The following is a 25,124-nucleotide window of genomic DNA, read 5'->3' as shown; positions in this document are numbered from 1 at the left end:
AGAAACATTACTATTGTTCATAAAACAAAATTAGTAAAACAATATCAATTAAAGAATAATTCAAAACAATTAGGGGGTCGATTTTAAGACCTACGCACACGCGTCCATGTGTGCACAATTCTCGGCACAAGCACATGGACACAGTTATTTTATAACTCACACGTGTTATAAAATATATCCACGTGCGCATGTGCGGGCGGGTGGCCTCCTCCACGCACAGTGGGAGGAAATTTTAAAAGGCCACCTGTGACAACTGGAGTAGGGCTTCCCCAATTAAGGAGCAGACTGGGAGGGAACTTCCCTATATCCCTACCTAATTTCTTACCCTTTTCCCTCTCCTCCCCGATCCCTAACCCCTTCCTAGCTACTTACATTTTTTTTGTTCGATTACTTACTGCTCCTCGGAAGAAGCAGTAATCTCCGTGCGCCGGCCGGCTGTTGGCACGCGCGTCCCCGTGACAGCATCAAATGGCGCTGTCACGGCCCGCCCTCCGCCCAGACCATACCCCCCAGCCAGCCCCTTTTCAAAAGCCCGGCACTTCGGGGTTACGAGCGTGGCCGGACCCTTCCAACAATACATGCACTGCGCGCAGGGCCTGACCACATGTGTAACCTCCATAATTCACGCGCACAGGACTTTTAAAATTTACTTGTAAATGAATAGAATAACTCGCATAAAAATCTTCCAAACATCAATAAAATATTTCAAAACAGACACATCAAATAACACCCAACAATTAAAATAAGGATTTTAAAAAATTCCCCATTGTCCATACCTTGGAACGTTTGATTTACAGATGCCCTGAAATCGTCTTGGATTAGCAGGCACAGTAACTGGTGTAGTAGTGCATACACATGCTCCTCTCAAACACACACATGCTTTCTATCACTCCCCCACATACATACACACATGCTCTCTCTCACTATCCCACACACATGCGCTCTCACTCTCTCGCACACAAGCACACATGCTCTCTCTCTCCCATACACATGCTCTCTCACTTTTCCACACACAAACTTACATGCTCTCTCACTGTCCCACATACATGCTTTCTCACTGTCACACACATAAGCACACATGCTCTTTCACTCTCCCACACACAAGCACACATGCTCTCTCACTTTTCCACACACAAGCACACATGCTCTCTCACTTTTCCACACACAAACTCACATGCTGTCTCACTTTCCCATACACAAACTCACATGTGCTCTCTCACTCTCCCACACACAAGCACACATGCTCTCTCTCACTCACTTCCCTTGACTTAGCAGGCAGCAGCAGTCTCCTTCAGTCCCTGTAGCCAAGGGAACGACTTCCAGCCACAGGGCATTAGACTACTTCCGGCAGGGTATGCTCTTTCTCCTCCAAAGCAGCACGGCCCCACCAAAATCAACCACGTCATAAGCGCTGCCTTAGTAAGTGGAAAAGCAGCGCTGCTCCACCAGAATCAGCAGTGTTGCCAGCAGGGCCACGCTGCTTTTGCACTTACTAAGGCTGTGTCAACCACGCTGTCGATTTCAATGGGGTCGCGCTGCTTTTTTTTTTCTGCTGAGGACCCGCTGGCCACACTGCTCTCTCCTTGGCACCTTTTGGGAGCGGTACCTATGGTTGTGGCCATATTGGCCAGAGGCACGCTACAGCTCTGCCTCCCTGTCCCCCAGAGGGCTTACAATCTATGATTACACCTGAGGCAATTGAAGGTGAAATGACTTGCTCAAGTTCACAAGGAGTGTCAGCGGGATTTGAATCCTGGCTTCCCTGGTTCTCAGCCTGCTGCTCTAACCACTAGACTGCTAGTTCTCTACAACTAAGGATAATTCTCATCTTGTTCCAGGCTTTCTTAAATTTTATTGCTGGTTTTGCCTCCTTCCACCTCCCCTGCAAGGCCGTACCAGGCATCTACCATCTTTACCTTGAAGAAATATTTCCCAATAGGAAACAGGTGGCTGGCTACAGAAATATTAGGAGTGAATTCCATGCAGTAATCTCTAAGAGAGACCAGATAGTCATCGCTATCCCCTAGCAGTTTTCCCATCATGTGTCTTACAGCCTTTAAAAATGAGTCTGGGGCGCATGCCATACCTTGGGCCAGAAAGGCAAGCTCTTGCTTGTTAAAGGGGTGTTCACTTTCCAGATGCACATGAAAGCACAGCCAAGCAGAGGCTAAAAGTGTATGCTCAGGAAGCAGGCTCCTGAAAATAAAAAAAATATTCCAGTTTGCATCATTTTGCGTATCCATATTAAACATAAGCAGTTTAATCAAAAAGTAATTGCATTGCAAAATGTATGGGAACAATATGCATCAGGGTTTGTACTGTTAGTCCATATACTAGGTGCTTTGCAAGATGCCCGATGCCACCTGGGGAGTGGAATAATTTTAACATTGCAGCATCCAACTGAATTGCATAATCATTGCTTATGAAAATGTTCTCAAAGCACAAACACCACAGGTACTACAGGATGTGTTTTGCATGCTGGTTGAAAATAGTATTTCTACTTCTCTCTCATTTCATCTGTAATGGTCCTGGCTAATTTTGGTTTTTTTTTTTTAATGCAGTTCGTTTGTGATCTCATGGAAGAAATGAGAGCTGTGCCGACCTTGGGTTGGTGTTATAGCAGATATGCAAACAAGCTGATGAAATATGGATGCGATTGTCAGAGGTGGTGCGAGGCTTCCGGCCGCGTCGCGTGATCACATGGTCTCTCATTGCAAAATGTAGGTTTCATTTTACTTAGATTTACAGTTGGTGCATGAGCACCACACATGAATAGTTGGGCTGAAAACAAGCCATCATAGAAGGAGCAACTGGTCGCCAAATGGCCACAGAAAGACAGATGGTGCTTGCGGCATTTGGCATTAACTTGAGCTATTTCACTTCCTGTTGATATCAGTGACTCATTTTATTAGGAATGAAGAGGCACATTTTCAACTAAATTTCTGTGAATGTGCTCAAAATCAATTTTTGCATGAAAGGACAAGAAAGGATATCTTGGAACAGACCAGGAGCAATATGAAGAAGTTAAAACCAGATGAAAAACAAAACCAGTCACAGAGAGGAACAGAAATGCTATGGTTCTGCAGCTCAATGATAGTTCAAAAACTATCCTTACTCCCCCCCTCCCCATCCCAAACAAAGCTAGTTTGCTGAAATTAGAGCAAAATCTGTTGGCCCAGTTAATGTTTGGAAAGCTATGTAGTCACAACATCTTTTCACTTGTCATTTTAAGAGAGTCTATTCATTTAATTTTGGATTTTTATTCTGCCTTTCATAGCTGGTCAACCACTTCATAGCGGATTACATGGTGCAGTGGTCAAGTCAAATCAAAGCATTATATTACAGGTAGTCTGCATACATTGTGGTCTGTTCATACAAGAGATGATAGTTATGACTTACAAAGAACAGTAGTTGATGGTAAAAGTTTACAAAGAATTGCTTATTCAATTCTCCAATTATTTTCAAAGAACAGCTTATTTAACTGGCAGGAAGACGAGGGTGACATGCTGTCCTATAACACCCTGTAGATCTGCTGGGTAAAGAGCCAATGATTCCTTGCAGGTGAGAGGGAGAAGGTGGTTCCATAGTTGTGGTGCCACTCCTGTGAAAGCCCAACAGTCAAATGCACACAAAGCATACACCATAGAGCAAAAAGAACATTGCTGTTTGTTTGTCTGGTTTGGGGTTTTTTTAAACACACACAGTAACATAGATTTAGGAAGAGGAACGAAAGTAATGGCTATTTTTTGGGTGGCTATTTAAATCTTTTGCGCAAACCATGTGACTTGTTTCAGATTCGTTATTTGCCACAGAACACTAGTTATCATCACTTGGTTCAGGTCAGCTTTCAGTCGGATCAACCTGGACCAGTCCTTTTTACCGTTTCACTGCTTTCTGGAAAAGGCAGCTCAATGCTCAGAGAAGACCCAACTACAAATCCCAGCATGCAGTCGAATGGGAGAGAGAGGAACAGATAGAAATCAAGAAACCTAGGACTAGACCAGCTTTACAAAGTTCAACTAACTTACGAAGTAGTCCTACACAACACAGATTACAGTAACGAAGCATTTTAATAGTATAACACACGGCACAGGTACCATATACAAATGGCAACCCCTTTTATAAAAATGTAGGTGACAATTTCCACAGTCTGAATTGTCTGCAGCGTAAGATTAGCAAGTTCGAAGGGCATTGCTAAAAGGCGGCCATTTACTTTCAGCCTGCTCTTTGTGTGGGTGGTCACACATGGCCAAAATAACTCTAGTACATTTGAAAATGTCATGCACATGCCACCAACCCAAACACGCCAAAAGGACTGCCCTCTCTTTAGCCTGGCTAAAAGCCCACATTCTGTGGAAGCCTGTGCACACTTTTAGCTGAAAAGAACACGGCAATATTCAGCCAGGCCCTTTTTTTTACCCTGGTCAACCTCTTTGAAAATGGACGTTTGAATTGCTGCTTGTTGACCTACTAAACTCACGGCACCATGAAATATGTGCACACGCTGAACAATACGGGGAAGAGGAGATGAGCGAAGAGATCCTGACTTCGGATTAAGCCCTCAAATCATCTTTGATTTTCTCCGCATGTGGAGGTTTCAATCACTTTGTGAACCAAGCCTGAACTAAAGCACGCCGAAAATACAAAAACTGGTGTGTAAATAAATAAGATCCCCCGGTCAGATCGCTCTCTGATCTGATCTTTGAACGAGATCTTCAAACCACCGCCCATGGGAAGTACTTGATCTGGGTCTGAGGCCGCAGCATAATATCACAGTCTTTATGCCCCCTCTCCACGGGTAAGCAGCTTAATAATAAATCAGTTAACTTTCGCTTTACTCCTCAGAGGCCATACGGGCCACGTCTTTATTTACAGAGGTTAAGCTTTCCTTTAATTGGCCTACTGGCATTTAAAGCAGAGAGCAGAAGTGCCCATCTTTCACCCTTGTCACTTTCATTTCCCCATCCTTAATTGGAAATCCATCAGTTTGGCCGGAGTGCTGTCGAGAGAGACAGACGATTTAACTTTAATAAGAAGACAGCTTAAGTTTCTTTGGCTACTTATGTTGAAATCTTGAAGCCATCATGCAGTAATGAATTTAATCAACAAAGTCCCCAACTGCTGGACTATAAACAAACCCGGACATTGATCTGACCGAGCTGGATGCTCTAGACTGCATTACATCCATTTATGAAAATGGCTTTGAGAACTCAACATTGCGGGACAGCACCATGTGACCATGTTGAAATTCTTCAGTTTACCGTGAACATAATGCCTTTCAACAAAAGAACATGTTTAAAAAATAAAAAAAGATATTTAGACACTGTGATTTTGGTTTGACACGTCCAAGGTCACACAAGGGGTCAGTGGCATAAGCAGAAGTTGAACCTAGGTCTCCTGCCTCCCAGCTCATTACTCTAACCACTAGGTCACAATGTGGAGTTATCAGTTGTCATTTCTAATATCTGTGTTGCTTCCTGTATAGGACTGCGGTCCCAAGGACTAACATTATTACTTTTTTTTTAATTTAAAAAAAAAAAGTGAATTAAATTAGATTTAGTCATGATGTGACCACTTATTATGGATCTATAGACTTAACAAGAGTCGACCAAAAATTGCTGGGCTTTTGTTGGCTGCTGCTATAACCGCATACAATACTGTGTACAACAGCAGGACTAAACAAAAAACCGTGAATGAATTACAATAGTGCATCCCTCATCCTTCAAAAAGATGTGTGCAATCTATAAAGAATGGATTAACTTGTTCAGAGTCAAACCGAGGACAGTCCATGAACAGATTCAGATAAATCCAAGTATTGGCAGCAGCCCTGGAACAATTCAGATTACTGATGGTTTAAAATTGTTTCACTGGGTTCAGATAAAGGAAGATGTGCTATCGTTTTATAGTTCAAGTCAAAAATTCATATCAATCTGAGCCAGTCTAATAAATCCGTATTTACAAGAAAATCAGATTCAAACTGGGTTGAAATCAATCTTGCTTATGCATTGTAAATTTGAGAAATACTCACAGGTTTGAACCCAGATTCGGAGGCAGGGTTGGTGGTGGGATTAGGGGTGGTACTACCTATGCCTTCACCCAAGACTATATCTCTACACAAGATTCTTATTTCCAATTTCCAACAATGCATTGATTTGGGAAAGGGTTGATGAGGGTGGTGACCTGTGGACTAGTGCTAAAGAAAAAAAAAAAGTCTCATTTTCAGTATTTCATTATGCATGCAAATGTTCACATGTGGTTAGTCTCACTGTCTGAAATATAACCTATAGCGATTACCATGCCTGTGCATCTTATTAAGTAGTCCGATCACAAGGCGTCACTGATGTACTGGACCTTTATTATCTATACAAAGCATGGGAAGTGGTGATGCTGTGTAGTTAAAAGCTGTCCCCATACATGGAAAAGAGAAACTTTCAAGGACATTTTCCTGTGTAACTAAGCAGCTACCTGGGTAAATTCCACAAGCTGAAAACCGCCTTCACCTCAGTGGTCAAAGTTCACTGCTTTTCCCTGGGGGGTGGGGCGGGGCAGAAGAGGGTGAGATACAAGCAGGATGTTTGGGGTTCTTAAATCCCCTGTACAAAACGTTATTGTGCAGGTGCAAAGCAGGTGGATAGAAAAGTACCTGCAGGTCCTTGTCGGCCTCAAAATTTATTTATTTTATTTATTTATTAGATTCTTTTGATATACCGATACTCAAGACTAGGGTCTTATCGTACCGGTTACAGCGAAACAAGGGGTAACCAATAACTAGAAAGATAAAGTTACAATGAACAGGGATTTACAGAGTGGGAGAGTTGAGAGCAAAAGGAATAAGGGTTTAACATAAAAGAGATTAACATAACAAAGTTTAACATCACCAAGTTCTAACAAAAGGAACGAATGTAGCAAGCTTGACAATGGCTTAATCTTTAGATCAAAAACTGAAGGCAAGAACGTGGGAGAAGGAGGGGGGAGGCGGATCTGTGAAAATGAAGTGCAGGATTGTGCTGTTTGTGGGGTGTCCATCAAGGGAAGGCTTGGGTGAACAGCCACGTTTTTAGTTTCTTTCTGAATGAAAAAGGGCATTGTTCCTGCCGAAGTTCCGGGGGAAGAAGATTCCAATGATACGGTTCGGCTGTAGACAAGGTTCGTTTCTGGATGGAGGTGTGACTAGTGGATTTGTTAGGGGGGGCCTGGAGAGTTCCTTTGTAAGCCGATCTCATCGGTCTAGTGGAAACGTGAAGTTCGAGTGGTATTTTGAGTTGGAGTGTGGATCGGTGATAGATGTTTTTGTGGATGATGGATAAGGTCTTAAACATTATTCTGTGGTTGATAGGGTAGCCAGTGTAAGTTTTTTAGGATTGGTGTGATGTGGTCCTTACGACGAGAGTTTGTAAGGATCCTTGCTGCGGCATTTTGAAGCATCTGTAGTGGTTTCGTTGAGGAGGAAGGAAGGCCGAGGAGGAGCGCGTTACAATAGTTGATCTTTGAAAACAGTATGGCTTGTAGTACTGACCGGTAGTCCTGAAAGTGAAGGAGAGGTCTTAGTTGTTTCAGGACATGAAGCTTATGGAAGCATTCCTTGGTGGTGGTGTTGATGAACCTTTTGAGGTTCATTCTGGTGTCAAGCGTGGCTCCTAGATCTCTCACTTGGTTTACAAATGGTGAGAGTGGGTTGCTGGTAAGGGGGTTGTTGTCATTAGGAGAGAGGAATAGAAGTTCTGTTTTGGATGTGTTAAGAACTAGATTGAGGCTTGAGAGTAGACTATTGATGGAGCAGAGGCAGTTGTTCCAGAAGTGCAGGGAGCTGGAGGTGGGATCCGTGACAGGGATTAAGATCTGTACATCGTCAGCATATACGAAATGAGTTAGGTTGAGGCTCTCTAGATGCTGGCATAAAGGTAACAGATAAATATTAAACAGTGTGGGGGATAGCGAGGATCCTTGGGGAACGCCATGGTTGGAGGGGATGGGTTGGAATTCTTTAAAAAGGGAAATTCCGCGGGAAGCGCTGGATTTAGATTTTAGATTTAATTACAAGCGCAGGCCGATGCAATATAATGCTCATGGCCGAGCGCACAGCTTTACACGCGCTTGGACATGCATCCAAAACCCCTCATGCAATACGGGGATTAGCGCGTGTAAAACGCGTGTCCAAACCACTGCGAAGCAAATAGCGCTCATCACATGCAAATTCATGTTGATGAGGCTATTAGCAATTACCACCACCCCCCCCCCCCCCCCCCCCCCCCCCCCCCCCCCCCCCCCCGATGCATAAAAAAAAATTCTGCACCCAACTCACACATTTTTATTCTGAAAAATTAACACCTGCCCTGGAGAGCGTTAATTCTTGAGCACTCAATGCTGAGGAGGCAACAGGAATGCAAAATTTCCCCTAACGCCTCCTTTTTACTGCAGCAGCCCATTTAAATATTAAATTGGGCGCCCAGGAGAGTTGGGTTGACGCGCATTAAGAGAGCAGGCACTCATTTAACGCGCACCGATATTGCATCGGCCTGAAGGTGAGCTGCACATTCAGGTACAGTTGGGTAGGGCCCTGCCCAAAAGGGCTCACAGTCTAAGAGATCAATAGTCAAAAGAGCTGTCCGGCTAATTTTGGGAGATGGTGGGACAAATATCTGGGGTTGAAATTCCAGCCTACCCTCACCCCCCTCCTGACTCAGTGGGTAAATTTTGGGTGTGGAACTCATACAAAATGTACCCCTGCCCCACAAAAAGGGGCATGGCTAAAGGCATTCCTGGGGCATGGTTAAATTTATGCTCACAATATTGATATTGGGAGCTAAACCAGATAAAATCATGTGCGAATATCCAATCGGAACAATAGCTGTTTAATTAAGCGCACACATTTATCCAGAAATACACAGTGACAGACTTGTGTGTCTATGTCCTGCTGAATACTCTGATAAAGCTGCATGCACAGCTGTATCTGGCTAACTTTCCTGCTCGCCTACTCACTGAACATTGATCTCTTACAGGCCGATACAGTAAAGCACGGCCGCGGTTACCCTGTTTCTAACCCGCTTTGTACACACAATTTGGATGCGTATGTCTAACCCGCGATTCAGTATCCGGTTTTACGCGTCCTTACCGCTTCTTGAAATCGACGCGTGTCCCTTTCCGCCCGCGGCATGTATATATGTTAATGATCGGATTAGCTATTCCCTCCGATACAGTAACGTGCGCCCAGATTATTGCCTTTTTAACCAGCTATTTTGCCGCGTCTTTAACCTGCAAATTTACCGCCTACCCTGACCCTGGCATTACAGTAGTGAACTTAGCCGCCCAGTCCCAAACCAACCCAATCCACAGAAAAAAATGCTTCTCGCACAAGGGGGAAAAATTATTTAAAAAAATAAAGCAAGGCGCAGGGCGAAAATCAGTTCTGTATTACGCTCGGGCATCGGGGATTGCCAGATTGACAAGCGTCAGGCAAGCCCCAGCAGCCGGCGATCGGCGGCAGGGAGCGCAACAAAGCACCTGTGCGCGCAGCTCTGATTTTCCGCCTCCTTTGGACGGGCAAGAGAGAGACGAAATTTCACGGCAAACTTTCCCCCAGCCCCCGCTCACCTGCCCTGGCCGCAGCCACGCAAGCCCCCAGCAGCAGCAGAAGGGCGTCCATGGGTGCCGGTCTCCCGTGCGGGCGCGCTGACAGCTCCAGAGCAGCCCCAGTCCTCTCTCCCCTCCTCCCGAGGCGCGTACCGCGGCTCCCCTGCCTCCAGGGGGCAGCCGGCGGCGAGAGCGGCTTCAGCAGCCCGGGGCGGATCGGGCACTCCCCATGCGAGGTGGCTCCCAGCAGCCCCCGCCGGTGAAGGTGCATGAACGCACACCTGTACACCCAATTTGGGCGCGCAAGGCAGCGAAGATGCATGAACGCATGCCGTGACCTCGGACGTCCAGCCGGGCGCACAGGTCACGGCGTGCGTTCATGCGCCTTCGCTGCCTTGAGCGCCCAAATTGGGTGTACAGGTGTGCGTTCATGCACCTTCACCGGCGGGGGCTGCTGGGAGCCACCTCGCATGGGGAGTGCCCGATCCGCCCCGGGCTGCTGAAGCCGCTCTCTCCGCCGGCTGCCCCCTGGAGGCAGGGGAGCCGCGGTACGCGCCTCGGGAGGAGGGGAGAGAGGACTGGGGCTGCTCTGGAGCTGTCAGCGCGCCCCCGCACGGGAGACCGGCACCCATGGACGCCCTTCTGCTGCTGCTGGGGGCTTGCGTGGCCGCGGCCAGGGCAGGTGAGCGGGGGCTGGGGGAAAGTTTGCCCGTGAAATTTCATCTCTCTCTTGCCCGTCCGAAGGAGGCGGAAATTCGGAGCTGCTCGCACAGGTGCTTTGTTGCACTCCCTGCCGCCGATCGCAGGCTGCTGGGGCTTGCTGGCGCCGGGCGCTCAAGGCAGCAGGGTCTGTAGGAGAACCATCCACTTTCCTGTTGGAATGACATTTCAAATGACATTTGAAATGACAGGTACCAGCGCACCCAGGATACTATATAGGCACTGTATACTGCCCTATACAGTAAAATGGATTGCGCACGCCTACCGCTTCATGGACACGCTTTGGACAACGGCTTGCATTTGCATCTCATTTGAATACTGTATCGAGCGGTATGTGATCCAAACTGTGGCGCGCGGCAAACGAGGGTGCGCCTGGCACTGTCGCACTCTTTCTACGCGTCCTTACCTGTATCGGCCTGTTACTAAGACAATGGAAAGCTGGTGTGACTTGATAAAGATCACGAGAAGCATCAGTGGCAGAAGCAGGATTTGAACCCTGGCTTCTCAGCCAGCTACCCTAACCACCAGGTTTCTCCTCCACTCCTCTGAAATAAAGCTCATGTAGGCTCTATAATTTATAACACTATATGTAATAATATGTAATGGTCATGAACCTGACTGGGGAAAAAAAACTGAGCCCATCCTAGTTTTACTTCCATTCAGAGCCTAGGGCCATAGATGCCACTGCCCTCAGGGTGCCACATCACTCTTCCACTCCATAGGCCCAAAACTTTCAGGAAGAGGGGAAGGGAAGGAGGAGAGGAGAGAGCACCTGCATTGTGCCTTTATGGGCATAATCAGGCTGCTGCCCTACCCCAACTATGATGTGCCCCTGGAGCTGAAAACAAGCCTCACCCTCCTAATCCAGCTCATGTGAGGTGAAGATTCTGCAGCCCCCACCAGAGCCAAAAAATGTGAGTCAGCTGCTGGGGCTTGTTTCTCTCCATGACCCAGCACAAGCCAAAAGAAGGGTGGAGCTAACACATTTGCCTCCCTATCATATGATTACATTCAACAGAGACCCTTCCGTTATCATTAACTGACCGTATACTATGAGGATTCGACTCCAGCAAATCATACAGCCTAGTACTCATCGATATCACAGCAGCGTAGACCATAAACTGCTATGCCATCAAATGAAAAACTTTGGGATAGTTGGAACAGTATTAAAATAGTTCACCTCCTTCCTAGACGAGAGAACATACCAAGTAAAATTCGATGACCAGATTTCTGACACCTTCCAATTTAACACCGGAGTGCCACAGGGATCATCTCTATCGGCTACACTATTCAACATCTACATGCTACCTGGGGCTAAACCTCTTTCTCTATGCAGATGACCTACAATTCTGTATTCCTCTGACAAAATCGATAGAAACACCGCATCCTTAATTGCAGAATATATGACAACGATAAACAAAAAGCAATCACAACTTAAAACTCAAACTAAATACCAAAAAAACAGAAATCATATGGCTAAGCCGAAACTCCCCCAAAAAACAATACCACCCGCTATAGATTTGGGAAATTTCCAAATCAATCCATTGACACAAGTAAGAGAGTTAGGAGTAAAACTCAACAAAAAACATATCAATGAAAGGTCACATTAGTAAACTGATTAAAACCGGCTATAGCAAGCTGCGGCTACTGAGCTGACTAAAACCTCTACTAACTACCACAGATTTCAGAACTGTTTTACAAACACTAATATTCTCGATTCTTGACTACTGCAACTCCTTGCTCCTTGGTCTTCCAGCTTGTCACATAAAACCGCGACAACTTCTGCAGAATGCAGCAGCAAGACTGCCACCCAGTGCAAGAAAATACGATCACATCACTCCTACTTTAAAAGCATTACACTGGCACCCAATACAATCTAGAATACAATATAAAACAGTAACCATCATATTCAATAACATTAACAATAATAACAATGACCTTCTTGGGATACCACTTAAACACAAACCACAACAAACTCTGAGATCACAAAATAAAGGTCTCCTTTCTATCCCTACCATACAAACCTCTCACTTGTCACAAACTAGAGAAAGAGCACTATCTATAGCGGGTCCTGAACTATGGAACTCTGTGCCGGAAGAACTAAGAACTACAACAGACAAAAAGAAATTCAAACAAGGCCTGAAAACCTGGCTGTTCCAAAATGTGTATAGTATAAAATAACCTGTGAGATTACATTATCTCTCAACAAAACATTCTGTCTGACGCTGCAGTCCCTAATTATATAAATAGCAAACCCTATCAGACCTAATTGGGATATCTCGTAAACAACACAATCCCCTCTCTCTAGTCATTAATAACTGTGAATGATACTGCTGTAATGATATTGCTGGAATCAATAATTTGTGATATGTGGTATATAATTTGTGAATGCCAATGCTGTAAACCGTGGTGATCTAGTGATTTTCACATGGAATGACTGAATATGAAACCTCTCAATAAAAAATAAAATAAAAATTTGAACCACATGGAACATTCTAGAAATCTAAAATTAACCTCACGATTCAAACTGCTTCTTAAGATTGTGAACCATGTAGAAGGAAAGGAAAGGCACCAGCTCTGTTCTTCTTCCAGCTTGGGCATGGCTATTGGGGGAGGGGGGAGAGCAGAAACTGGGACTTAGGAGGAGGACGAGAAGCACCAAGGGAGTTGGGTTGGGGGAGCATGGGAACTGGGAGATTGGGTGGGAGATTTGTAGTGACTGGAAGATTGGGGGGTAAGAAGATCAGCAACTGGTAGGTCAGTGGTGGTGGCTGAGGACTTGGCTGAGTGGGTACTGGAGTGAGTTGGGGTTGGTGGAATTGGGGTGTGGGTCTGAAGGCTGTGAGGCTAAGAACTGGGATTATGAGTGAAGATGTGTGGCCAGACAGCAGGTAGTGTGAGTAGGGGATATGATAATCAGCCAGGGGGTGTTATAGAGATATTATGTACAGAGAGAGGATGCACTATTTTACATAGCCATAGGTGCCAAATTGCTTTGCTATGGCTCTGCTCCCATTGCATGCAGGGAGTTGAAGTCCTGGGTTTTGTCCCCCACCCCCTTAGGGAAATCAGAACTACATCTCCCTGCATGCAATGCATGTAAAACCAGGCCTGGCTCGGCTTGTCTCCCTAGACATGGAGCTATATGGTCATTCTATAGATTGTGTCGGAGTGTAAATCTAGACTACTGTACGTATTTCAAGGTTTATAGTAGTGTGCAATCCAATCGCACTGTTTCCATTTCCAGCATTAAATGTAGCCTGTGATCTATCATACAGTAACTACTTCTCGGCAAGTTTTCAGAATGATGGCGGGAGGGAGGGTGGGGTGGCGATTAAAAAAAGTCCAAACAAGTCTTTAACCAGTGAATCATAAGACTTGCCTAATATTCATATACTACTAGCACTGTTTAGTCTTTTTAAAAAATAACCTAATAAAAGCAAAACATGCATAAAAACTTACTTCATTTGATTATAACCATCTAAAGGAAAAAAACTCATTTTATCGAGGTGCTAAGGTTATACAGTAATTGATCCATCATTAACTGAAGATAAAGTAGCCAATAGTGCATGCATTAGTGACTCCATGCAGCATCATTAACCTAACTGCATATTAGGAAGACTAAAGATCTATGTAATTATCATTTGCTTTGTTCCAGCCTTCTAAGCTCTGGGATTCTAACCAGAAATATGGAACAGTTTGCTCATGCTTCACAGCCGATCTCTGGAAAGAATACAATTGCACGGTACAGAACTGATACAAGTGGTTTTCCCAATTAAGGGATAAAGTATCTCAAGGTATTTTGTCGTCAGCACGGCTGCATGCCTATTAAAAATTTAAACAGAAGAGAGTCAACAGAAAAGCATAGCAGTCAGAGAGGGTACAATGATTTCTCTTTTTCAGTAACAGACGTTCACAATATAACATTCTCACGCTAACTGGGACCAGGCCAGAAGACTTTGCTCACACAGTAACCAAGCCACAGCCTGCTGACTTAAGATCCAAGCGCGAGGTCTGGCCTATGACACAAGAATAGAGATCTCTTCTTGGCTTTTTTTTTTTTGGGGGGGGCTGAGACTGAGAACCTGTACAATACTGGCCAGGAGGAGAAGGGTTAATGCCCTGCCACCTGACCCCACTGAAGAACCCAGTGATGTAAACCTCCTGCTTCAAAAAACAGAAAAAAAAAGGAAATCTGTAAAATCACAGCTGGAACTGAGCGGCAGCTCAACAGAGTATGGCTTTTCAGGAGGCACCCATCTCACTAATTCAATTTGCATATCTTTTGCTATTGCACCACAATCTTGCAGAAAATAGAGTGTGAGCGCTAGGGCCCTTTGCGTTTCTATGCGGTTGCCATATTGGACTAATGCGATACCCATTTACGATTAGCTTTCAAGAGCTATATTCCCTTGAGCGGGTCTGACTTTTATTTCTACGTAATTGAAAATAAAACCTTAACTATCAATCAAAAATGCAAGGCAAACTAAACAGCGCCAAAACCTTTGGGAGAATAAGAGTTCTCTTTTATAGACTGACAAAACTCCCATTTTAATCTGCCGCAGACAGTGAAAAGAATTAGCACAACCAGTGGCCACTGGCCTGCTCTGGGACGACCCCTCTCAACAATAACACTGGCAAACTGGGATTATTATGGAATTAGTTTACAGTAAGCTCTGTGCAAACTGGAGAACAGTTTGTTTAGCCATGTTCTAGTTCACTGACGGCCACTTATACTGCATTAGAATAATCGTACAGCATTTAATTTAAATTATTTTAACTGTCAACGCGAAAACAAGATATGCTGAAAAACTAGTTGACAAAATATCTCTATAAACACTTTGATTGGTCATTTCATGTGGTCTTAAAAGGGGGAGAGGTCCATGGGGGGACTACTTTTACCTACAGATTTTGCAGCCCCTTTTTCCTTCGAGAATTGTGCAGAGAAAAAGTAGCCGCAGAGATCCTGTACCTGCTCTTTCCCTTCAAGGCGACATGGCCTAGTTTTGAAAGTACAGAACTACGCATGTTGTCGTACTCCCCTGCGCCTATCCACAGCCCCAGGAATACTTTCGGGTCAAAGTCTGCACGTTGTGGAACAACGGGGAGGGTAAAACAATATTCAAAAGATCCTTTCACTCAGGGTAAATGGATTTGAATATTGCTCTCAAAATTGTTTTCTGTTGCGTTGCCCGCTCTATTTAACTTAAGTGGGGTTTTGTTTGCTTGTTTATTTAAAGTCAGTCGGCAGTATTTTCAAGATCTAAAACCCTAACATATCCCACTCTGCTCAATTTCTGATCACAACAGCTAAAGATCAACTGTAATTAACTGTAACAGAACCTGAGAACGTGCGTTTCCTTGCATGCTCATTTTAAGGCACCCTGACTAGGCACCTGGATACATAAAACTACCAAATTGCTCTTCTTTGTGAATCAATGTGCCATACTCACTGAATCAAAGTTTGGTGCACAATCCCAGTAAACCGATCAACCAGCTTTCGAATCTCATTGGCCGACAAGCCGAAATATTCTGTGGTGCTGGGTAATTCTGGGCCCTCAGGGACAGTCAGTGCATTTCCTGGTGGGCTGGTGGTGCGATGAGTGGCAGGCAGAATCGCAGCAGAATCAAACTGAGGCACTATGCATGTATTTAAAAAAAAAAAAAAAAAAAAAAAAGGAAGAAAATTCTTACAGCAAATTTTGGAATTACAACATGCAGGGTGGTACCACACTTTGTACAAAAATGATTGGGTTACACAGAACGGTACCAAAATGTCACTGAGATCCCACAGTTTACTGAATCAAATGGAGGAGATCCATTTCATTGGTTATAGTGCATGGTAACTCTTTCTCCCTCTTCTAAACTATCTTAGAGTGCTAAGTGTAATTCCAGATGTTGCATATTCAATAACAATTCTGTCACCGAGCAAGCACCATTCCTACTGACCCCTTCTGCTGTACTGGTTTTTTTCAGGTTAGCACGATACACTGCTGAGCAACAGTAATAACTTTTACTACTAAGAATTTCCTTGGTCGTTGTCTACCCATCACTATATCCTGCTAGATGTTACTGTGATCCATGGAACTGACAACAGAATAATTTAGTCACATGGTGGGTCTTCAGCTAGCAAAGCAAAGCTAAAGCAAGTGCCCTAACTGCTGCTTTGGACAGGTAAAAGGATATCAATTGATTTTAGAGGTTTGAGTTGGCGTGCTGGTGTATTGTAACCAAATAAGCCAATGCAAAACCTAACTCCCTCACTGTCAGCCAAAGAAGCCTAGTAGAAACCTACAATGGCCGCTAACTGACAGATGTGCAAAAACACCAACTTCTCAAACTATTTTCCAGTACCGTAATATGAAGAAAAGGCCATATAACATTACCCAAAGGGTTATCTGGGAGCTCTAATGCCTTCCTCAAAAACTTTGGGCTGTGTGAATTTCTGTAAAACAGGTTCTCAAACCAATTTGATGATGGGCAAAATTCACTAATTGTATTGGTTGCAAACTTTAAGAGGTATCTCTCCCACTGGCTTGAAAGTTCTGCTTGCAGGACCAGGCAAAGTCTGCAGCAGATTTCTGAATTTTTCCTACAGATCTCAAGGAAAGCTGCAAATTTTGCCAAATAATAACCAGGCTGCAATCTGCTTGGTTTTTGAACTCAAGCAATTCTTAACTCAAGGGAACCGCTGAGGCTTATGGCAGTCAGCGTTTATTCTTCTGGAGGCTTGAACTCTGCTTTTACGAAAAATAAAGACGTGTGATGATGGCTTCAGGCAGTGTACTCCAAAATCACACAGTGCAAGGACAGTTTCTCCACAATGAAATATTTATTTTCTGCTTTATCTTCCAAAGTGCACAGGTTCTCTGTAATGGCGGGGGATGGGGGGGGGGGAGAGGGGTGAAAGTTGAATCCGCATAAATTCACTGGGGATAAGTGATGAGTTTAATATTTTCCCCACGGTTTCAAAAGCCTTATTTTCTTCATTACATGCAGAGATTGTCAATTCCATCCAAAAGAAAAATAGAGTAATATATTAACTTCAGGCGAGTGCAGTATCTGTGTTACCAGCCTAGACGGAAAGTTTTTAATTCTTTTGTTAGGTCTCAGGTGTCTCTACTACATATGGCTATTGATAGTGTGATTAAAATTGCCATTTAGATTAATTAATAAATTGATTCAGAGCACAATAATTAGTAAAGCACGTCTACATAGTATTAGCATCACTAATTATATCATAGCTCACTTTAACTGTTAGAAATGTGTCATCAAGTCGATACTAATGACTGATTAATGATGTGAATTTAAGACCTTAAGACTCAGCCACGTGTGAAATTGTATGTTAAGGTGAGAGAGGGCACAGAATTAAACTTGTCTGAATAATGATTTTATCATGTTAATTAAAGTTAGATAAATGGGAAAAAATGGCAGCCAATAATAATACAGGGCTGCAGTGCATGCTCTGTGGGGGTACGTTTTGAATTACAAAGTTTTTTTTGTTTGTTTGTTTGTTTTTAAGGTCCACGGCCTCACAACTTGCTCCTCTCCCTTTTGCTCCGATGGCATGAAAGCATCCCACTGAAATGAGAGGCCGGTTTAACAGCCCGAGCATGCACGAGCTGCTGCCATCGTGCTGCATTATCCTCCCTCCCTCACAAAAAAAATATAGCTTAGACAACAGTTTATGTTGTACAGATTTATTTGTTTCAGTTTGCCGGGCACCGGAGACAAGGGTAGGAGGGTGCTGAATGAAGCCACTGCCAATAGAGGGAGATCCCTATCAGCAGCTCTCTCTCGCAGAGGGGTGCTTCAGATTGCACAGACTGAAGGTTGAGGCAGTGCCATGTTGGGCTGTCCAGAATACAGAAGGATACAGTACCTGGAGTCCCTCGGGTAGGCCACTTTGGCACGAGTTGGGTTATGTCGTGCCAAATGAGATAAGGCCCTAGCTGTTATGGAGTCTCAATTTAGTGGACCCTTGGGCCGACCTTCAGGAGACTGGGATAGGTGTTCACTGTCTCTAGTATGTAGAAGGCAGGGAGGCAGATGTTCAGGCAGGACGTAGAGGTGCTCTTCACCCTGGAAGCTGGTGCTCCCCTGGGAGGAGCCCATAGGAGCCCAGCCGCTGGGTCTTAGGCGGGTTGATAATCAGGACAGAGAACTGGAACCGGGTACTGGAACCAGGCAGGCAGGAACTGTAGCAAGACTCAGTACTGGAACCAGGCAGGAACTGTAGCAGGCAAGCAGGAACCAAGCAGGTACTGTAGCAGGCAAGCAGGAACAGAGCGAGTACCAAGGCAACTCACTCCGGGGCACGAAGCAACAGGGAACCAGGAGGTAAACCAGTTGCAAGGCCAAGACTGAGTGTCCGCGGCCGGCTTATCAAGGCCACGGCATCTGAAGTCAGGAATTGGGCGGAGTCACCACTGGCGGGAAATGACCTAGAAAAGCGCCCAAGTGGCATGCGCGCCTAGAAGCAGGGCGTCCATGGGAGGCTTCCCGGCGGCGCGACCCTCGCAGGGACGCCACCGAACAGGCCGCAAACCAGGCCTCCAGAAGCGGGAACAGGTCCAGGAGCATGGAGGTAAGGGGCTGGTCGCGGCGCTCGTGGCCAGAACCATAACACTAGCTTGCACACAGCAGGGCCTCTTGAGGTTTGGAGTGAATTTCAACACCACAGTGTAGCTTATCCATGGTGGGCCCACTGAGCAGATATATATCAACTGTCCACGGCAAACAGGGCGAGTACTTAGGAGTGAATTTTCAAAGGGGTTTTACATGTAAAAAATGGCATATACGCACATATATTCTACTTTATAAACTTGGAGAGCTCATGCATACTTGCAGTATGGTGCGTACATTTTACTGTCGGTCTAGGGATGTTCTGGGACAGGATTCAGAGAAGTATGCACACAAGTTGCTTTTTAAAAAAAAAAAAAAAAAAGTATATGTGCATGCATTACTGTACTCATCCCAACACTTTTATACCTGCCAATGAACTTTTACAATTAAAAATTGGACTTGTCTTTTGTTCGCAGTTTTTTTGGGAGAGAGGTCTGGGTGAACTAGTGGGGGCTCGGGGTGACGTATTAAGAGAGTTTGTGTGAACTGGAGGAGGACTGGGTGAACTGTGGGGGCATCGGCAAACTGACGAGTCCATGTATGCACTCAACTAAGTATTATGAGAATGGTATATCTGCAGTCTTTATAAAACACCTGCCTCAACCTTTAAATCAGGGTAGCTAGGCAGATATGAATTATATTTTCATGCGCCTAAAATATATGCGTGTATGTTTATAACATAGGCAGAGAAAGTAACTTTTCTGGCATTGGAAATATTATATATTATATATATGTTATACCACAACATGCATATAGTTCCAGACCAAAACACGATGCATTTTTATAAACCTTGCTGCATGTGCCACACAGTTTATATAACATTTGCATAAATGTGTGGTCAGTTTTGAATCTTGGTTTTTACCTCAGTGTAGATGGCTTAGGTACGTGTTGAGAGTTTTTATTTTTTATTTGATTGCTTGCTTTTCCAAACCTGGGGTCAAGGCAGTTACATTTCAGGTACAGCTGGTATTTCCCCCTCCTAAAGGGGCTTACAATCTAAGGGGTCTATTTACTAAGACAGCAACTTTCAAACCGGCATGCGGGCGCACTTTGGCGCATGTGCACAGGCACACAGACAGATACATGGCCATTTTATAACTTGCGCGCATGTTGAAAAAAAAAATAGCCTGACCGTGCGCCCCAGCGTGTAAATCACGCTTCTGCCATGTAAGTCGGGGAATTTTAAATGAGGCACGTGTGTCCACACTACTGCCAGTTTCACAATCTCATCCAAGAGTTCACTCAGTTAACAGCAGGGTCCTCCAAAGCCCCCTGGTTTGATAGTCTGCAGTCCCCTCAGTCACCTAAGACCCTTTAAACCCCTGAGAAATGGCTCTGTTTATTTTTTTTAACTTACACCTCGTCCCTAGCAGAAATAAGCTTTCGCACCACTGGACCTGGGCACAACCCCAGGTGTGCAAGTATTTATGTGCACATCTCTTGGCCATGCCCCCAAACACCCCTGCCACGCCCACACCCCACCCCTTTTTGGAAAACTTTTGAGATGTGCATGCAACAAAAGATACGGGCGCATCTGGGTGGCTTCTAAAATTCAGTTGGCGTGCGCGAGCCTGACTTGTGCCCATATCTCCTGATTTTGGTGCGCACCATGCTTTTAAAATTCACCTCTAAGGCTTTTCTCCCATTCTGCATCCGTGGGAAAAGGCTTAGCAAATCTGTCCCTAAGTTTGTGCCTGAGGATTGGATTTGGACTTTACTTGCCTTTCCAAAAGCAATCTAAAGGCAAGTTATAAATCAGGTACATCAGGTATTTCTCGGCTTCAGAGGATTTACAATCTAAGGGCCTGATTTTCTAAGGATTTTCTCCCATTCTGTGTCTGTAGGAAAAATGCTTGGTAAATGAAGCTTTGTATTTGAAACAATGGAGAGTGAGGTGATTCGCCCAAGGTCATAAGCAGTGGGAGAAGCAGGATTTCAACCTTGGCTTCCCTTGGTCCTCACTTCCCTTCTCTAACCATTAAGATGACATCTTCATTGTTTTGTTAATAATCTGTACTATCAAACAAACTGAAAGCCTTAATGGGGAATTTCGTGTGTGTGTGGTGGTGGTGGGGCTTGCATGGCTACCAATGTGAATGATCTGGACAGATGTCTAAGTAACTCACTACCCTGGCACTAAGTCCGATTCTTAGTCAAATTTCAGGACCACCCAAAGTTTTTAGCCCTCGTCCACTGACTTACAACACCGTACAGCTATGAAAATGAGATAAAGCAGAAAGGTTCCTTGTAACAGGATCAGCCCTTTAGTGGCTGCCATAGCAAGCCAGCCTACTGTCTGAAGCTAGGAGGAGATCAGACTCGGGAAGGACATTGGGAAAATATTTCTTCACAGACAGGGTGGTAGATGCATGAATGCCCTCCCAGAGGAGGTAGTGAGGATAAATATGGTAGCAGAAGTCAAGAAAGCATGGGATAAATGCAGAGGATCCCTTATTGGCAAGGAGGAGGAAACAAAATACTAGGTAATATGCATGCAGCAGCAGTTAAATCCCAAACCACAATGAAATGATTGTATTGTGCGTCCAGGAAGGGCATGGGGGTAGCCTGCATGGAGCCGTAGAGTCATCCCTAAACAGATAGCACCAGGGTAGCTGTAAACCTAAACAGATGGCACCGGGGTAGCCTGCATGGAGCAGCAGGTACAAACCTAAACAACTTGCTGGGCAGACTGGATGGGCCATAAGAACAGTCTTCGTCTGCCATCATGCACTGTGTTATTAGGTGACTGATGATTTAATGCTTCACCATTCCATCTCTCTCGCCTCCCCCCCCAGGCACCCCATGTATCTCCGCTCTTCTCTCTCTCTCTCTCTACTCCCTCCTTCCCTGCTCTCTTTTCTCTTCCATGTGTCTCTTCCCTCCATATCTCCCTCCCTTTAGTCCCTCTGCTCTGTGCTCTCCATTTTTCCCTTTCCTCCCTGTGAAGGGGTACACACAAGAGAGCCCCAGAATACCTTAAAGGACTGGAGCCAGAGATCTGGCCTAGTGCTCTGTAAGCCTCAGGTAACAGGGAATCCTGGTCTAGGCGAAGGCCCCATGGGAAGATGTATATCTAGCCATGCCAGGAGGAAACAGGAGGCCCACAGGGAAGATGCAACCCTAGAGAAAGAACACACTACTGAACTGTAAATTACGAGTCTACTTTTTATGTTGTTAAACTGCAGAGACTAGCAGAGCTGCTTTTGTTTAATATTGTCACTAATAAAAGAGTTTATGTAAGGATTTCTACCAGAATCCAGCCTGAATCTGACCTCTAGTTACTCTGAGACTACTCACAGTGCCACACATGGTTTCAGAGGTGGGATGTTTGCATTGTCTTGCACACACAGAGGAACCATATCAACAGGAACAAAACAAAAAAAAGGCAATTTCTTTCTTCTCCTCTTTTCTTGGGCCTCACTGCAATGGCAGCTGGGTTCATTTACAGCAGGCAAAGGAGGTTAGCGCTGGCTAGAGATTGGGGTGTTATATTCAATGAGTTACAGCCAATCAGGCAAGTTTTTGTTTGTTTGTTGTGATGTTCTAGAACAGGACAAACTCTTAAGGAAAACCCGTGACTAGAACACAATAGGACAGCATGGATTGGGTGATACAAATGCTGGCAGAAGTCCAGCAGCAGCTTCAGAAAGCAGGTTTAAGGGCTGTATCAACAGCTCACCCAGACGCGAGCTCCAGCAACCCAGCAGAATCCATCACCTCCCATTATGTTTAAGAAGAAGATAGGAGACGACCCAGAGATTTTTCTGAGAAACTTCGAAGAAAGGAGTGGCCCCGCATGACGGGCTGGCCAGAAGCTAACCGGAACACGTATCTGGCAAATTTACTCATGGGCAAATGTCAAGCGGCCTTTCGAAGCAGCCAATCCAGTGGAAAGGGCCACCTATGCAGAAGCGAAGACCGCTGTCTTGAAAAGAGCAGGGCATTCTTCAGAGACCTATAGGCAATGGTTCCACAGGGGCATTCTACAGCCTGGGGAGGCCTCCCAAAGCATGTTCCATTGATTGAAAGATGCTGGATGCAAGTGGCTGTAGCCAGAGACAAAGACTGGCCTTCAGGTACGCCAACCAGGTGCTTCTGGAACGGTTGCTATATGGGCTTAATCTGCCCTTGCAAAATTGGCTTTGTCAGCGCCCAGGATTCACTTTGGAAACAGCATTAGAAGTGGCAGATGTCTTCCACCAAGCTCAGTTAACGCCCGACATGGTGCGGAAGCTGGAAAGATGGCCTTGCACAGGCTCCATGGCGCAGCAATGAGAATGGAGAACCCCAGCAATGGACCTCAGAAGTGGACAGCTTGGGCTCTATGCCCCGGCCGCAGTCTCTTCCGCTTGCTTCAACTTTGAAAGGAGAGGTCGCTAGGCCAGGGACTGTCGATATCAACGCAGCAGAACCATGGACATCAACATGGTGACACAGCCAGCATTAGAGACTAAAGTCCATATGGACAAAGGCAAGTCTCCTAAGCAAGGACAACTCTCACGATGAAAGAAAAAAGGGGTTGTGGAAGAACTGGTACACCCCAGCAATAAGGGTTTAGATCCCTTCTCCTTCTTTGACCTTTGTGAGGGGAATGGACATGGGGGAGGAAAGCTGCCCATATGGAAAAGAAGAAAGTGAAGGAATGGGGAAAGTTAAACAGGAAACCCACCTTGCAGGTGTGTTCTTACTGTAAAGCAGAGGGTCACAGGAATCAAAGAGTGCCCATGGCTTAAAGACATAGTTTGGGAGCACAAGCTGGCGGAACAGCCCAAGGAGGAGCCGGTTGCAGAGGATGGAACAAGAATGAAAAGTGGGAAAGCGAATGGGCGAACACTTTCGCAAAATCTCAAAATTATAACCTGGTGGATTATATCCCTCATCAAGAGCTGAAAGGAATTTGTGAGCCAGGTGGAGCTGGATGGAGTTCCCAACCAAGTCAGGGAGGGTAGGGACCGGGTGGCACTGGTTCGTAAGGCCTTGATCAAGACAGAGGATCTCAATGAGGAAAAGGCAGCGATGCTGATCTGACTCCAACCAGTCAGACCCTGCTGACAACACCAGCAGGACAAAATGTCAAAACGGGGGATACTTCCTGAGCTCCCTTATCCAGTGCTTTTAGGGCGTGATTGTCCCTAGTTTAAAACCCTGTGGGTCAGCTGACAGGCAGTCAATCCAATTTAAAACAGTGGGCACCCCACAAGCCCTGGAGTGGTTTCCGAGGTCTTCTTAGGTGTTTACCCTTAGGAAGGGGGCAAGATTGCAACCTAAGAAATTTGAGCTGAGGGGGAGGATATGTGAAGGGGTATTCACAAGAAAGCTGCAGAACACCTTAAAGAACCAGAACCAGAGATCTGGGCCGGTCCACCTTAAGCTGAAGGTAACAGGGAATCCAGGTCCGGGCAGAGGCCCATGGGAAGATGTGTATCTAAGCCAGGCCACAATGGAACAGGAGGCCCATAGGAGAGATGGAAGTCTCTAGAGAAAGAACACACTACCGAACTATAAGGCTTTGGTTTAATTTTGTCACAAAAGAGTTTATGCAAGGATTTCTACCAGAGTCCAACCTGAATCTGTCCTCTGAGGTCGCTCACGGTGCCACACTCGGTCACTGTCTTTCTCCCGCTCTCTATGCTTGTCATCTCTCTTCCTTCCCTCCCCTTTTGTTCTCCATCTCCCTCCCCTCCCTCCCCTGCATGTCAGATATATAAAAAGCAGCAAAAGATACTTACACACTGTATCAACATTTTTATTTATAGGCCTGAGCAGATGTGCAGCTTAAGGAGAATACAGAATTTACAAATCTCCAATCCAACAGCCCAGCAGCATATCACAAGAAAACCACCACGTAGTGTACAACGGGGGTATACAGCCTCAACATTTTTAGTTCGGTTCATTTCTTTATTTCAGGGGGGGGGGGGGGGGGGGGTCATTTCGATTTAGTTCGGCTCATTTGTTAAACTGAAAAAAAAAATTGTAAACCAAAAAGTCCTCCAAAACAAAAACAAAACAAACAAAAAAACATTTGCTAAAAAAAAAAGAAACAGGCTTTTGGCAGCCTAGCCCCAGGGCCTGGCCGTAGTAGGCCAGGTCCTTAACCAGGGCTGGGGCCAGGGAGCTCCCACCATGGCCCTCTTTAATCCCCTTCCCGACTCCAAAGTTGAAACTGGCAGGAGCAATGCCTGGGGAATGAGGTGCCAGGCCCAGGCTGT

At 45.3% G+C, this 25,124-nt stretch overlaps 1 protein-coding gene across 1 annotated transcript in view; it reads right to left on the bottom strand.

Annotated features, from left to right (window-relative positions):
* The window catches only part of LOC115096908 (dynein beta chain, flagellar outer arm-like), a 630,228-nt gene that overhangs the window by 142,677 nt on the left and 462,427 nt on the right, over positions 1-25,124 (bottom strand). Inside the window, 2 exon segments of the mRNA XM_029612190.1 lie at positions 2,087-2,196; positions 15,744-15,930. Coding sequence (XP_029468050.1) covers positions 2,087-2,196; positions 15,744-15,930 — 297 coding nt within the window.

This window comes from Rhinatrema bivittatum, chromosome 8, assembly GCF_901001135.1.
Source record: "Rhinatrema bivittatum chromosome 8, aRhiBiv1.1, whole genome shotgun sequence".
Classification (NCBI taxonomy): Eukaryota; Metazoa; Chordata; class Amphibia; order Gymnophiona; family Rhinatrematidae; genus Rhinatrema; species Rhinatrema bivittatum.
This window is presented reverse-complemented; position numbering and strand designations above follow the sequence as displayed.